The sequence below is a fragment of the Pipistrellus kuhlii genome, unplaced genomic scaffold (genome assembly GCF_014108245.1).
Source record: "Pipistrellus kuhlii isolate mPipKuh1 unplaced genomic scaffold, mPipKuh1.p scaffold_m20_p_60, whole genome shotgun sequence".
Classification (NCBI taxonomy): Eukaryota; Metazoa; Chordata; class Mammalia; order Chiroptera; family Vespertilionidae; genus Pipistrellus; species Pipistrellus kuhlii.
This window is the reverse complement of record NW_023425563.1, coordinates 188958-201334: the sequence shown is the minus strand read 5'-3', so window position 1 is coordinate 201334 and position 12377 is coordinate 188958. Positions and strand designations below refer to the sequence as shown.

The following is a 12377-nucleotide window of genomic DNA, read 5'->3' as shown; positions in this document are numbered from 1 at the left end:
ATGGAGGAGACTCTGTATGTAATGCTGTCAAAGGCGCCAGCCCTGAAAGGAAGAACTGGCAAGCTGGATCTCATTAACACCAAAAGCTTCTCCTCTGCAATAGACAGTGTCAAGAGAATTAGAAGACAAACCATAGTCTGGGAGAAAATATTTTCAAAAGTAATACCTGATAAAAGACTATAACTAGCTATGCCAGTGTGACTCAGTGGTTGGGCATTGGCCCATGCACCAAGAGGTCAATGGTTCAATTCCCAATTAGGACACATGACCAGATTGTGGGCTTGATCCCCAGTAGGAGGCAGCCTATCAATGTTTCTCTCATCGATGTTTCTCTTTCTCCCTTCTCCTTCTCCCTTCCTCTCTAAAAATCAATAAAAACACATTTTAAAGAAAATAGTGTTATCCAAAATATATACAAACTCTTAAAATTCAACCATAAGCAAACAATCCAATAGAAAAATGGGCCCAAACCTTCCCAGACCCTTCACTAAAGGAGACACACATATGGCAAATAACCAATGAAAAGCTTCTCCACTTCCCACTTGGGGAAGCGCAAGGAGATTCCACTGCACATCTATCAGAGCGGCCAAAACCCAGAGCTCACCCCGCCAAGCACTGGCAGGATGGGGAGCAGCGGGGCTCCCGGTCACTGCTGGTGGCAACGCAAAATGATCCACTCGCTTTGGAAGACTGTTTGAAGGTTTCTTACAAAATGGAACACACATACTCTCCCCATACAATCCTGTAATCATGCTCCATCGTATTTACCCGAAGGAGTTGAAAACCGATGTCCACAGAAGACCTGCACACCATGTTGCAGCAGCTTTGTTCCTAACTGGCAGTGATTGGGAGCAGCCAAGACAGCCTTCCGCTAGGGAAGGGTACATCAACCATTGTCCGTCCAGACAGTGGGCTGCTGCTCAGCGCTAACAAGGAATAAGCTATCAGGCTACGCACAGGCATGGGAGAATCTTAAATGCACTCTACGGATTGAAGCAGCCAATCTGAAAAAGGTGGCCTGATGCCACCTCTGTGACGTTCCAGAAAGGCAAAGCTGTGGAGACACAAGATCAGTGGGTGCCAGCGGCTGTAATCATGCTCCATCGTAAGGGAGGGCTGGCTTGGCAGAGTGCAGGCTTTGAGGGCAGTGAAAAGGCTCCACACGATGCTACAATGATGGATGACACGTCATGATACATCTGTCAGACCCACAGGCTGTACAGCGCTGAGAGCGAACCTCATGTAAACCACAGTTTCGGGCGACGGTGACACTCCAATGTGGGCTCATTGGTGGGGGTGCTGACAATGAGGGGCTCTGTGGGTCTGGAAGACCATAGGGGAAAGTACACGGGAAGTCTCCGTACCCTCCACTTATTTTGCTGTGAACCTAAAACTGCTTCATAAAACAAAACCTTTTAAACATCATCTTTAAGAATGCCCACCCTGCGCTGCTTTTTCCTGGTGCTGGCAGCACATGCAAAAGGTGCCCTTTGCATGCATGTGCATGTACATGTGTAAAATGTGCTGCAGAGTGTGTATGTGCACTGCAGGCCAGGGTGACACACACACTGTGACGCGCCTCTCCGCTCTTACCAAGACACTGTATGTGTCCTGCATGGAAACCAATGGTCACACTCGGCTTGAAACAGGAATGTCTCACTACAACCTGGTCAGGCAGCATGCCATGGGTTCACAGGGCCGGCTGCTGGGATGGGGCCTCCCTAGCCCTAGAAACTGTGAGGCATCTGCTGCTGACGATTAGAGGATTCCAGCGGATGAGACGATGTCTGCAGGGCTGGCAGCAGCAGCTCGGTGGGTAAGGAAGGAGGTAACGGACAGCATGGTTCCCATGATGAACAGCAGACGGATGTGCTGCCTGGTGCCCCTCGGCCTCGGCACCACCGAGCCCCACAAACACCGAGGCAGCCCCGGCAAGAGAGCGGGTTTGGACCCGAGAGAAGCAAATAGCCACGGGTCTTTGCTGGTACCCACAGGCAGCGTGGAGGGTTTATGGGGCTCTCCTACTGCCCCCCACAGTGGCCGCTCCTTTACAGACTTCTCTGTAACCAGCACTGAAGTTCCCTTTGAGCATCTGGCCTCTGAGGTTGCTAATGGAGAGGGAGCTGAGGGAGCTGTGACACATGAGAACACGGTCAGAGCTAACCTGCGTGCTGGCTCGGCTGCAAGGTTGGGACCCAGGTTCCGCGGGTCCAGCACAGGGAGCTCGGTGAGATGGCAGGACTCTCAGCAGGCCTGATCATAGCGGGCCCCGCCCTCCACACGCTGTTCTTAGGGCTGAGCATGAGCTTTGACCTTGAGCCCCGGACTTGGCTGCCCACAGAGGGCCCCTGTTGGCGGAGACTCTGTGGGAGTCGGCTGGCACCGTCAGCAGCCGTGAGCGGGGCACGGCAGCCATAGCAGAGCTTCTGGAACCAGCCGACCCGCCCTGCATCCTGTCAGACCACGAACCTGTGTTCACTTAAAATACCAGGTGGTAAGAGACAAGCCCGGGAGACTTGGACGAGCTCTGGAGGAACGGCTCATCTTCTCATGACGGCTGGGCGGAGGGGTCTCTGGACACAACAGCACTACTTTGCAGGCCCCGTGTCTCCATTCTCAGGGGTAGGCACAGTCAAGGTTTGGAGGTAAAGGCCCCGAACTCGGACCTGCAGACACCTGGTCCGCCAGTCAGTGGAGAGACACCTGGTGCCGGGGCCACGGGCTGGAGGAGTGCCCGGGACTGTGGGTCTCAGGCAGCACACAGAGCACCGGCCAGCGGCTGCTTGCTGACTCCAACTCGGACCCAGGCCCTGTGAGGACCAGAGGAGCACGCAGGCGCTGCCCTTGGCAGACAACTGTCAGACACACATGTCAGGGAATGGAAACAATCAGGAACTGATAAATCAGCGGAGAGACGGGCACCTAGTGAGATGACAAAGCTCGTGTAAAACTGCCGCTGTGCTGGAGCCCTGAGGGACATGCGCAGTGCCACCCTGAAGCCCAGGGTGAGCTGGCCACGAGGACGCGAGGAGACCGGACCTGCCTGGGCCACAGGTTGGTCCCCCTGAGCCGAGAACCCCTCCTCTATCCACCCTCTTCTTTGGAGACCCTCTGCTGTCCCTCCCTTGGAAACTGAGTCAGAAAGGCAGGACCCTCCTGCAGCGACAGTGCAGCTCAGCAGGCCTGCACAGGCCTGGGCACCACCACCCCTCCCCCCCATCAAGGGAGTGTCTACAGCGCTGTCTCCCAGAGCCCACAGTCCCCAGGGTAGGACAGAGCAGTCACCGTGACCTTGACCTTGAACACTGTGCAGACTGATAGAGCTGGACCTCCAGGGCACGGGCTGTCACAGGGACATCATTTCATCCACTGGAACCAATCCCTCTCCCTCTCCTCCTCCCTGTAGGCCTCATCTCACTCTCCCTTAGCACTTTGCTCCCTTCCCCAGCCCGGGCCCTGAGCACTGGCCGTGCACCCGTGCCGTGCCCAGCCAACGCCGCCTGCTGAGGCTCAGCGGTCTTTCCTCACACACGTGAGCACACCACTATCAAAACAAGCCCAGCTCACTCACGTCACGGCGCTAGAGCCCGTCTGTACCCCGCTTGCTCATCTTTGGAGGCCCCCTTCACCCTCACAGGTGCAGACCCCGCTATCCTCCTGGCTGTGGCGGGAGCACCACCTCACACTCAGGCTCAGCGCTCGGTGACAGGGCCTCGTGGGGGCTGGATGGCGGGAGCCTGCTCACCGGAGATGATGGAGTCGTTCAGCACCTCCTCGTCCTGGTACATGAGCAGGTCGTCCGGGAGCTCCGCGCTCACCAGCAGGTTCTCCTTGTTCTCCTCCGACGCCTTGGTGGCCGCCCACCTGCCCTCCGAGGCGCCTGCCGCGCTCCAGGCCTCTTCCCGCTCCGTGGCCCGCTCCATGCTGGATGCTCGCGACAGGCGGACGTCCACCCGCTTCTTCGGAGACCCTCTGCTATCCCTCCCTTGGAAACTGAGTCAGAAAGGCAGGTCAGCTCAGACGCTGGCCTCTTCCCCTGGGAAAGCCGCCATGTTGGCAGGTGCTGCAATGGCCTGAGTGCCAGAGCGACGCCCTGGCTTCTGTCCCGAACACACAGCACGGGAAGCTCAGAGGCGTGCACATACCGCACTAAGTCCGCGGCAGTGGCACTGAGAACATGGGGCTTTTAGCAGCACAGACATGCATGTAACAAAACCTGCCTCACCGCCCACAGCGGTGCTCAGGCCAAGGCTCCCAAGAGCCGGGAAGGGTGCGTGTCTGGCGTTCCCGCCCAGCCCTGGAGGGCTCATCGCCCACTTTGCCTGCTAACAACTTGCTTCTCCTTCACATGCAACAAACCACGGGAGATCAGGGCCGGGTGACCCTCGGGAGCCACCCGGGACCCCTCACAGAGCGTGACCCAGACCAGCTGCAAACCAGCCGCAGAACTGGGTGCCAAATGCCAATGCCGGCTCGTTGCCAAAGAAAATGATTGAGAACTTCAAGCTGGTGGCACAGAGCAGTGACCCAACCCAGACACCTCCCAGGTGCACCCACCAGCTGGCCAGCGGAGGATTTGGCACACAGCTCCCTCGGCCAAGGCGGGGCCTACCTGTCCTGGCGGTGCTTGGTGGCCAGTGCCCGGTGCAGCTCCTCGATCACACGGCTGGGGGGCAGCGGCCGATGGATGGTGGTGGGATGCGGGGAACCTGTGGGCGTGGAAAGCTGTCCTCGGTGGGGAGGGTCAGCATTCTTCCCGCCGGAGTCTTGGAGGAGCACAGCCTGGCCTGGGGAGTGAGAGGCCAGAAGAACCTAAGTTCGTGGGCAGGGAGGCGACACAAGCCGAGGAGCAGAGAGGACGCAGGTCCCTGCCGGGTGAGCTGGGCTCCCGGGGCCTGTGCCCTGCGGTCCACTAGAGCCGCACAGAGCAATGCCGCCGGCGAGCTGCACCTGCCCCAGGCCCTGTCACCACCTCTCTTGCAGGCAAGGAAACTGAGGCCCAGGAGCCAACTCCAGGTCATGCTCCTTCAGGAGGTGGGGGTGGGGAGAGGCCGGGGCTGGGACTGGTCCCTGGCAGGTGACCCAGGTGTAGTTGAGGCCACAGGACTCCATAGAGGAGCGGACTGTCACCGCAGGGCGGCAAGGGAAAGCTTGCCTGAGGGGTAGGTCATGTGTCTCCAGGGTCCAGGCCAGTGAAATGCAGACCATCGAGGGGACAATTCATACAAAGGGGGTTGGGACTGTGGCTAACAGGAGGTGGGTCCATCTTAAGGGGGCTGTTGTGACTCAGGGCTGCCAAATATGAACTTAAAAAAAAAAAAGCCAGAAATTTGGAATATAGGTGAAAACTCCTGCGTTTATACATATTAACATCTAATACTTCAATAGACTTTAATATGTTTTAAATGTTGGAAACACATTTAAAAAAAAATCAAACATTATATAAGCCCAGTACAGCAAATCTAAAGTGGGATCTGGGGGGGGGGGGGGGGGTGAGGACGCCCTGGGCGGGGCTGCTGTGTCTCAGGCCAGAGAGCTCCATGGGATGTGCTTATGTGCTGTCTATCCTGGGCCAGGTAAGCCCAGGTGAGGGGCCTCTCTCCTCACTGCTGCCACCTAGTGTTCACAGAATGAAGCCAACATTTCCCCAAAGAAAAGGAAAAAGGACCTTGGAGAAAAGAGGACCTTGGAGAAAAGAAAATGTCCTCAGCTGCCAGAGAGCCCGGCCCGAGCCCTGTGGCCACCCTCCTGTCCCTTCCGTTCTTGTCCCTTCCGTTCCTGTTCCAGTCCCCATATCCATGGGTGCCTGGGTGACTGAGTGACATGTCCGATTTATGCCCTGGATGCTCACCAGGTGAACTGACAGGGTGAATGCCGAGGGCACCGTGCACCCACCTGGGGGCTGTGGCCAGGACAGGCTCCTGGAAGAAAGGACAAGGATGCACTGACCTGGTGAAGGGAGAGGAAATAACATTCTAGCAGGGAAAGCGGGGGTGAGGGGGGGGGGGCATGTGGAGGGTATGAGCCCCAAACAGCTCAAGCCTCCATTAGCTGGGGGCCCTGGACAAGCTGCTGGAGCCTCAGTTTCCTCCACTCCAGGACTGTGACGGGCCATGTGCCCTCGGGATCCTTGGTGCCCGGGCTGGTGCACCCATGTGCGGTAAGCAGTCGTATTACAGGTGGAAGTCAGGGGCTGAGAGCTGTCACCTGCCACCTCTGTCTGCAAGGCCACCTGCCAGGACTCGCTCCTAAAGCAACCCCTCCTAGGAAGCGCTTGCTCTTCCCGAGGCCAGTGCCACCCCTGCTTCCAGCAATTATGGCACAAGAGAGCACAAGCCTGGAGTGGAAATGTCTCAGCTACCTAGATTTGCTCAGCTGGCATGGCCAAAGCTGCAGGCAGAGGCCTTGGGGCCTCTGCTTGGCCATGCTGCCCTCTCTGACCACCACCCTAACCTGCCTTCCAGAAGGGAGAGATAATCAGTGAAACAGATGAACAGAGACAGTGAGAGACTGAGAGAGAGGAAGGGAAGGGGAGAGAAGAGGAGGGGAGGGGAGAGAAAGAAAAGGAGGGGAGACAGAGGAAGAGAGAGAAACATAGAACAGACACTTGAACAAAAAGATCTCGTTTGGGGGATAGCTGTGTCTCATGCACTCAGAAGACCTCAGACCACTGCAGAAGGTCTGCCCTGCTTGCCAGAGGGGTCCTGAATGGTCTGCTTCTGACCACCAGAGATCCGTACTACGTAAGGACAGCCCTCCTGCCCCAGCTCTGCTCCTGGACCTGCCCAGAGACCAATGCCCAATCAGCCCCCAGAGGGAGCCCCATTAGGATGGAAGGAAGGAAGGAAGGAAGGAAGGAAGGAAGGAAGGAAGGAAGGAAGGGAGGGAGGGAGGAAAAAAGGAAGGAAGGGAATAAGAAAGGGAGGGAGGGAGAGAGGGAAGGAAGGAGGGAGGGAAGGAGGGAGGGAGGGAGGGAGGGAGGGAGGGAGATGGATGGCTGGATGGACAATGCATTAGGACCCACCTGTGGCATTTTTTGTGGCTTTGGAGCCTGCCTTGGGCAGTGGGGTGGGCGGCAGCAGGGGACTGGGGAGCTGGCCCACGGATCTCTCCAGGGTTCTGGGAGGACTGTCCAGGGAGTCGGACCCAGCTAAGGCTTGAGAGGACTCATCCGTGGTGGGCAGAAGGCTGCTGGTGGTGTCTGCTTCTTCACCTCTGGGTGCTGAGGGCGTCTTGGCTGATTCAAAGACAAAACAGAGAGTTCACAAACCATGGAGGGGTGGAGGTGAGCAAGGGCAGTGGGGGTGGGGAGCGGTTGGACTGCGTGCGGTATGGAGCAGAATCCACAGGGGCCACTTCACATACACACTTGACCTCCTGTGAGTTCAACTATCACTAGAGCCCTCAGAAGCAGAGAGGAGGAGGAAATCACTTCATGAGCAAGTGGTTCAGTTCCCTTTTCACTCACTGGGTGGTGTGCCAAAGCTCCTGCCTGGCCTGCGGAAAGCGGGGTGGGGCTGGGGGGGGGGGGTTAGTCCACAATCACAGGTTTTGGGATCAGACATACCTGGGCTCCAGCTGGCCCCTGCACTTCCCCTGTGCCTTTGGGTCAGTCACTAAACCTCTCTGCCTCATATACCCGCACAGCGAACTTCCATGGCATCGAACTAACAACAGAGGTCCTTCACAAGACAGCTGTGACATTTAAACAAGAGATGCCATGCCCTAGCTGGTTTTGCTCAATAGATAGAGTATTGGCCTGCAGAATGAAGGGTCATGGGTTTGATTCCAGTAAAGGGCACATGCCCAGGGCTGTGGGCTCAATCCCTAAAAAGGGATGTGCAAGAGGCAGCCGATCAATGATTCTCTCATCATTGATGTTTAATTGCTCTCTCCCGCTCCCTTCCTCTCTGAAATCAGTAAAAAACACAGTTAAAAATAAATAGTTAATAAAATAAATAATAATGATGAAAGAGATGACGTGTGCCTTCACATCACAGATGCTCACATTTAGCAGCTACTGGCTTCTAGGTCTGGTTTTCAGCAGCTCTGCCCCCGGCACACCAGCCAGGTGAGTGATGGGGAAGGTCAGCCTGCCCAGACCCCACCCATCCTCTCTTCCACCTGCATGTCCAGCTCCCCCAGGAAGGCCCCCCAACTTCATGCTCCCCTGCTTTCTCCCAACCCATCAACCCTCCCCCTTCCACTCTCTCCATCCAGCTCAGTCTCCACCACCCACCACAGCAAGGATCTCTCCCACACCCAGGTCCTCTGCCTGACTTCCTTCCATTTACATCCAGAAAAGCCCCACCTCTGGATGGAGCCCCCATGACCCCACCCCTGCAGAGGTGCCACAGAAGGCCCAGTCCCAGCCTCCTCGGGACCTGCTCCCCAACCCGCACTCAGCACAGCCTCCCCCTCAGTCACTCTGCTTCACACCTTTCCGGGCCTTTTCCTGCTCCCGTTTCCCACCTCCCTCCTGCCATGCAGCCTCACCTCCAGATTTACAGGGGAAACTGAGGCCATCTGACAGGGGCAATCCTGTCTCACACACAGATATACTGTCCCTACACCCCTCCCTCCCTCCCTCCCTCCCTCCCTCCCTCCCTCCCTCCCTCCCTCCCTTCCTCGCTCCCTCCTTTCCTCGCTCCCTCCCTTCCTCTCTCCTTCCTCCCTCTCTAATGTGAGAGGCAGCCTCCTCTCCCCACCTCGGACCCCAGGTACCCAGGCCTGTGCAAGGCCCTGGCTGTTTCGCTTTTACAACCACCTGAGGATACTAACATCTGGGAACAACCTTTCAGAGTAGATTCTAAAATCAGAGCGGGCTCATATTGTACATCTTCCCATGCACCAGACCTCCTCAGGCAGGCAGGTTGGGCAGGGCGCTGTCCGCGGTGCTGAAAGCCCTGCTGCGGACTGGGCAGGATGCCTGGCCTCCGGAACGTCCACAGAATCATGCAGAGTGGACTGTATGCCCCAGGGGTCCCATTACTCATCAGCATTTCTACTATTTCAATGTCCACGTCCGAAGAGGCAAGCCTCTCTGGCCAGGCCCTTTCTCTTGTGCAGCTCATGGGAATGAAGACCTTGACATAGTGGCGCTGGCCCTCCCTTTGGCCACAGAGCACAACCCGAAAGGAACCACCCTCCCCTCCATGGCCAGAGGCAGCCTGGGCTCTGCATCAGAGGGCTGATTCCTAACTGCTCCACAGAGGTGCCCACCCCAAGAGCCAGAGTGGAATGCGGCTCCCCCTTCTGCTCAGAGAGCTCCACACACCAGCAAAGCCTAGTCCTCCTCCAAAGCCTCTCCACAAACCTAGTCTCTGCTCACCGTGCAGACCCCGGAGTGCCTGACCTGTCTGAGGGGCTGCCTCTCCTCCTCTCTCAGCCTGCATCTTCCTCAGCATTTCCTATAGGAGTGTGTAGCTACCATTGTAGTTTGGAATCTTATCGAAATGAAAATGTTAACACCCCTTCAAATCTCAAGTATGGGGGGCGGGGGAAAGCCTTAGAAGACAGCTCCGCTCATTCTCTGATTTGGAGATTCCTCCCTTAGGGCTGGCCCTGTCCTGCCCTGACCAGCAGAGGGAGCTGCACACCCACTGAAAGCTCCAAACTCCAGTGCAGGGCTCAGATCTAGAAGTGAAGCCAGAAGCTCCCCTTCTCCCATCACCCTGGGAGGATGACCCCAGACTCAATAGCATGCCCCGCCCACAGAAAGATTCTTAATAACAAGTTTGTGCTCAACAAACCAAGTCTGCTCTGAAACCCATCCCCAAAACATCTGGAGAGCAAGAGTGCCTGAGGTTAGATGGGCCTTGACGGGAGCCGGCACATTCCTGAGCCAAACAAGCAGAAAGGACCTGCCCGGAGGAGCTCCGGGAGCCAGCAGCAGGATGGCAGCCACCTTGCAGAGTGGCAGGCTCAGTGGCCGAGGGCAATGCTGAGTGAGCTATGGGAATCCACCAACCTCCACCCTGACTGAAGGCTGATGCCTGGGGAAGGCAGGTGCCCGGTGCCCAAAGGGCCTCTGCAAAAGGGGCCACGGTGTCTCACCAGCCACAGCTCTTCAGACCCAAACTCATGTTTCCCCAGGTCAGGGTGAAACTGGAGAGGCACAGCCAGCCCCTCTTGGCGGGTGCCTACAGATGCTGAGGGGACGCTGTGGGTGGGGCCATAGGAGAGGACAGGGAGAGCCCCAGTGGGCAGGAGGAGGCAGCCGAGGACAGATGCTCACCTGGTTGTGAAGCGAAAGACCCCCACCATCCACAGGAGCCCTGGTGAGCCTGTCCTCGTGGCCTGGACTTCCAGCATCCACAACTGTGGGGACACAGTTTTAGTTGCAGCCCTCACTGTGCCTGCCATGTTCCCGGATGCAGCTTTACTAAGGAACAGGCTCCCTGCTCCACAGCGAAGTCTCCTGGGAGACACCTCTACAAACACTGCCAAGTGGTCAGAGAGCAGGGCGCCGTCACCTCAAAGCACCCACACGTGTCTTTCCTGGGTTTATGCTTTCCTTCCTCTCCATCATTCCCTTTGTCTCTCCTTTCTCAGCTGCCAACCACCCAGTCCATTCAATTAAAATAATGATCACCACTACCGCCATCACCAGCACTGCCACCACCACCACCATCATACCACCACTACCACCATCAACACCACCACCACTATCATCACCATGACCACCACCACCACCACCACCTCTACCACCATCAACACCACCACCACTATCATCACCATGACCACCACCACCACCACCTCCACCACCATCAACACTACCACCACCACCATCACAATCATCACCATCACCACCTCCACCACCATCAACATCACCACCACCACCGCCGCCAGCACCACCACCACCACCACGACCATTGCCATCACCATGACCACCACCACCCCCACCACCACCACCCCCATCACCATCACCATCACCACCCCCACCACCACCACGACCATCACCACCACCATGACCACCACCACCGCCATCACCATCACCATCATCACCACAATCGCCATTATTGCCACCACCACCATCTCCAGTAATCAGCACATTGCCTGCCACACTGAGTGAGTCCTTCCATCTGACACAAGCCCCACGTTTGTTGCCTGTAACACAGGGAGCCAGTGAAGTGTGGAGCAGAGCAACAAGCACGCCTGGCGGAGAAGTGGCGAGAAGCACCTCCCCTCTGCGGAGCCGGCATGCTGGCTTCCCCGCGGCGGGCACTGGAGTCCTCACTGACAGAGGCGGGCTCTGTGAAGGACTCTGGGGCCCCTCCACCCTGTTCTGCCCTGTGGGCTTGGGCTCAACAAGGTTGCTCCCAGTGGACACTGGCCTTGGGGAGACTTTCCTGAAGTTCCCGTGAAGAAGCAAGGATGTCCAGAGGCCGGTGACGGGGTGCACCCGTGAGTATCGTGGGCACTTCTATTCACCGGCTGTGCCCGACTGGGAGGACACAGTTTGAAACGTTCCAGCAAACACTTAAACCCAACCGCATGGCACAGGGGGTGGAGCTCGAGCCGGGCCGCGGTTGTGAACGCCAGCTGCCACCCAGGCCAGTGGCCCTCCTGGGAGACCTCAACCCCACACTGTCTCCAGCCGGTACCTGCATCCTCGGAGAGGCTGTCCGAGGACAGTGGCTCCTCCAGGGAGGCCTGGCCTGTCCCGGTGGCCGAGGGGGCTCCTGGCTGGGCGTCTTCGGGGAACTGCTGCTTGGGAGTGGACGGCTCACTCTGTGTGGCTCGGCTGCCCGCTCTGCTTTCAGTGTCTGCAAGAAAACACAGCTGTCAGCCTGCCTGTCCTCCCTCCCTACATGCTCTGTGTGTTTTGGTTAATCCTCACCTCACCTCACCTGAGGTCATTGTTTTTTTGCTTTTTTGTTTTTCTTCCATTGCTTTTTTTCAGAGAGTAGAAGAGAGGGAGGGAGGGAGAAACATTGATGTGAGAGAGACACATCAACTGGTAGCCTCCCGCGCATGCCTGGAATGGGGGCAGGGAGGGAACCCATTACTGAGGTACGTACCCTTGACCAGGAATCGAACCTGCGACCATTTGGTGTTGATGCTCTAACCACTTAGAAACTCTGGCCAGAGCTCGGCAGCTTCCATGCCAAAGCCTTGCTGAGCATATGCCTGCCTGAGTCCCGGAGTCCCTGCGCACACCCTGTCTTCCTAAGGCTGCTCCAAGCATCATGACACCCCAGCCTCGCACACCTGCCCATGCCCTCTCACTCCGACCTGTGCAGACTGGATAGTGGCCCCACCCGTATCTGCAGCTTTGGCTGCGTTCCCCTAACCCTGGCCTCTGCCTGGAGCTTGCTTTGGTCAGTGGGACACCACCAGGTTTGACACAACAGCAACCTCAAAAGCGATGCTCA

General features: G+C 57.3%; 1 protein-coding gene across 2 annotated transcripts in view; it reads right to left on the bottom strand.

Annotated features, from left to right (window-relative positions):
* Positions 1–12377, bottom strand: part of PHACTR3 (phosphatase and actin regulator 3) — a 151818-nt gene that overhangs the window by 31112 nt on the left and 108329 nt on the right. The window contains exons 4-7 of one of the 2 annotated variants that reach the window (XM_036420035.2): positions 11607–11768; positions 7025–7237; positions 4613–4787; positions 3746–3993 (exon numbers count right to left, since the gene is read on the bottom strand). In XM_036420035.2, the coding sequence (XP_036275928.1) occupies positions 3746–3993; positions 4613–4787; positions 7025–7237; positions 11607–11768 (798 nt within the window). The remainder of the gene's footprint in view (positions 1–3745; positions 3994–4612; positions 4788–7024; positions 7238–11606; positions 11769–12377) is intronic. The other variant, XM_045574997.1, reaches the window with a different exon arrangement.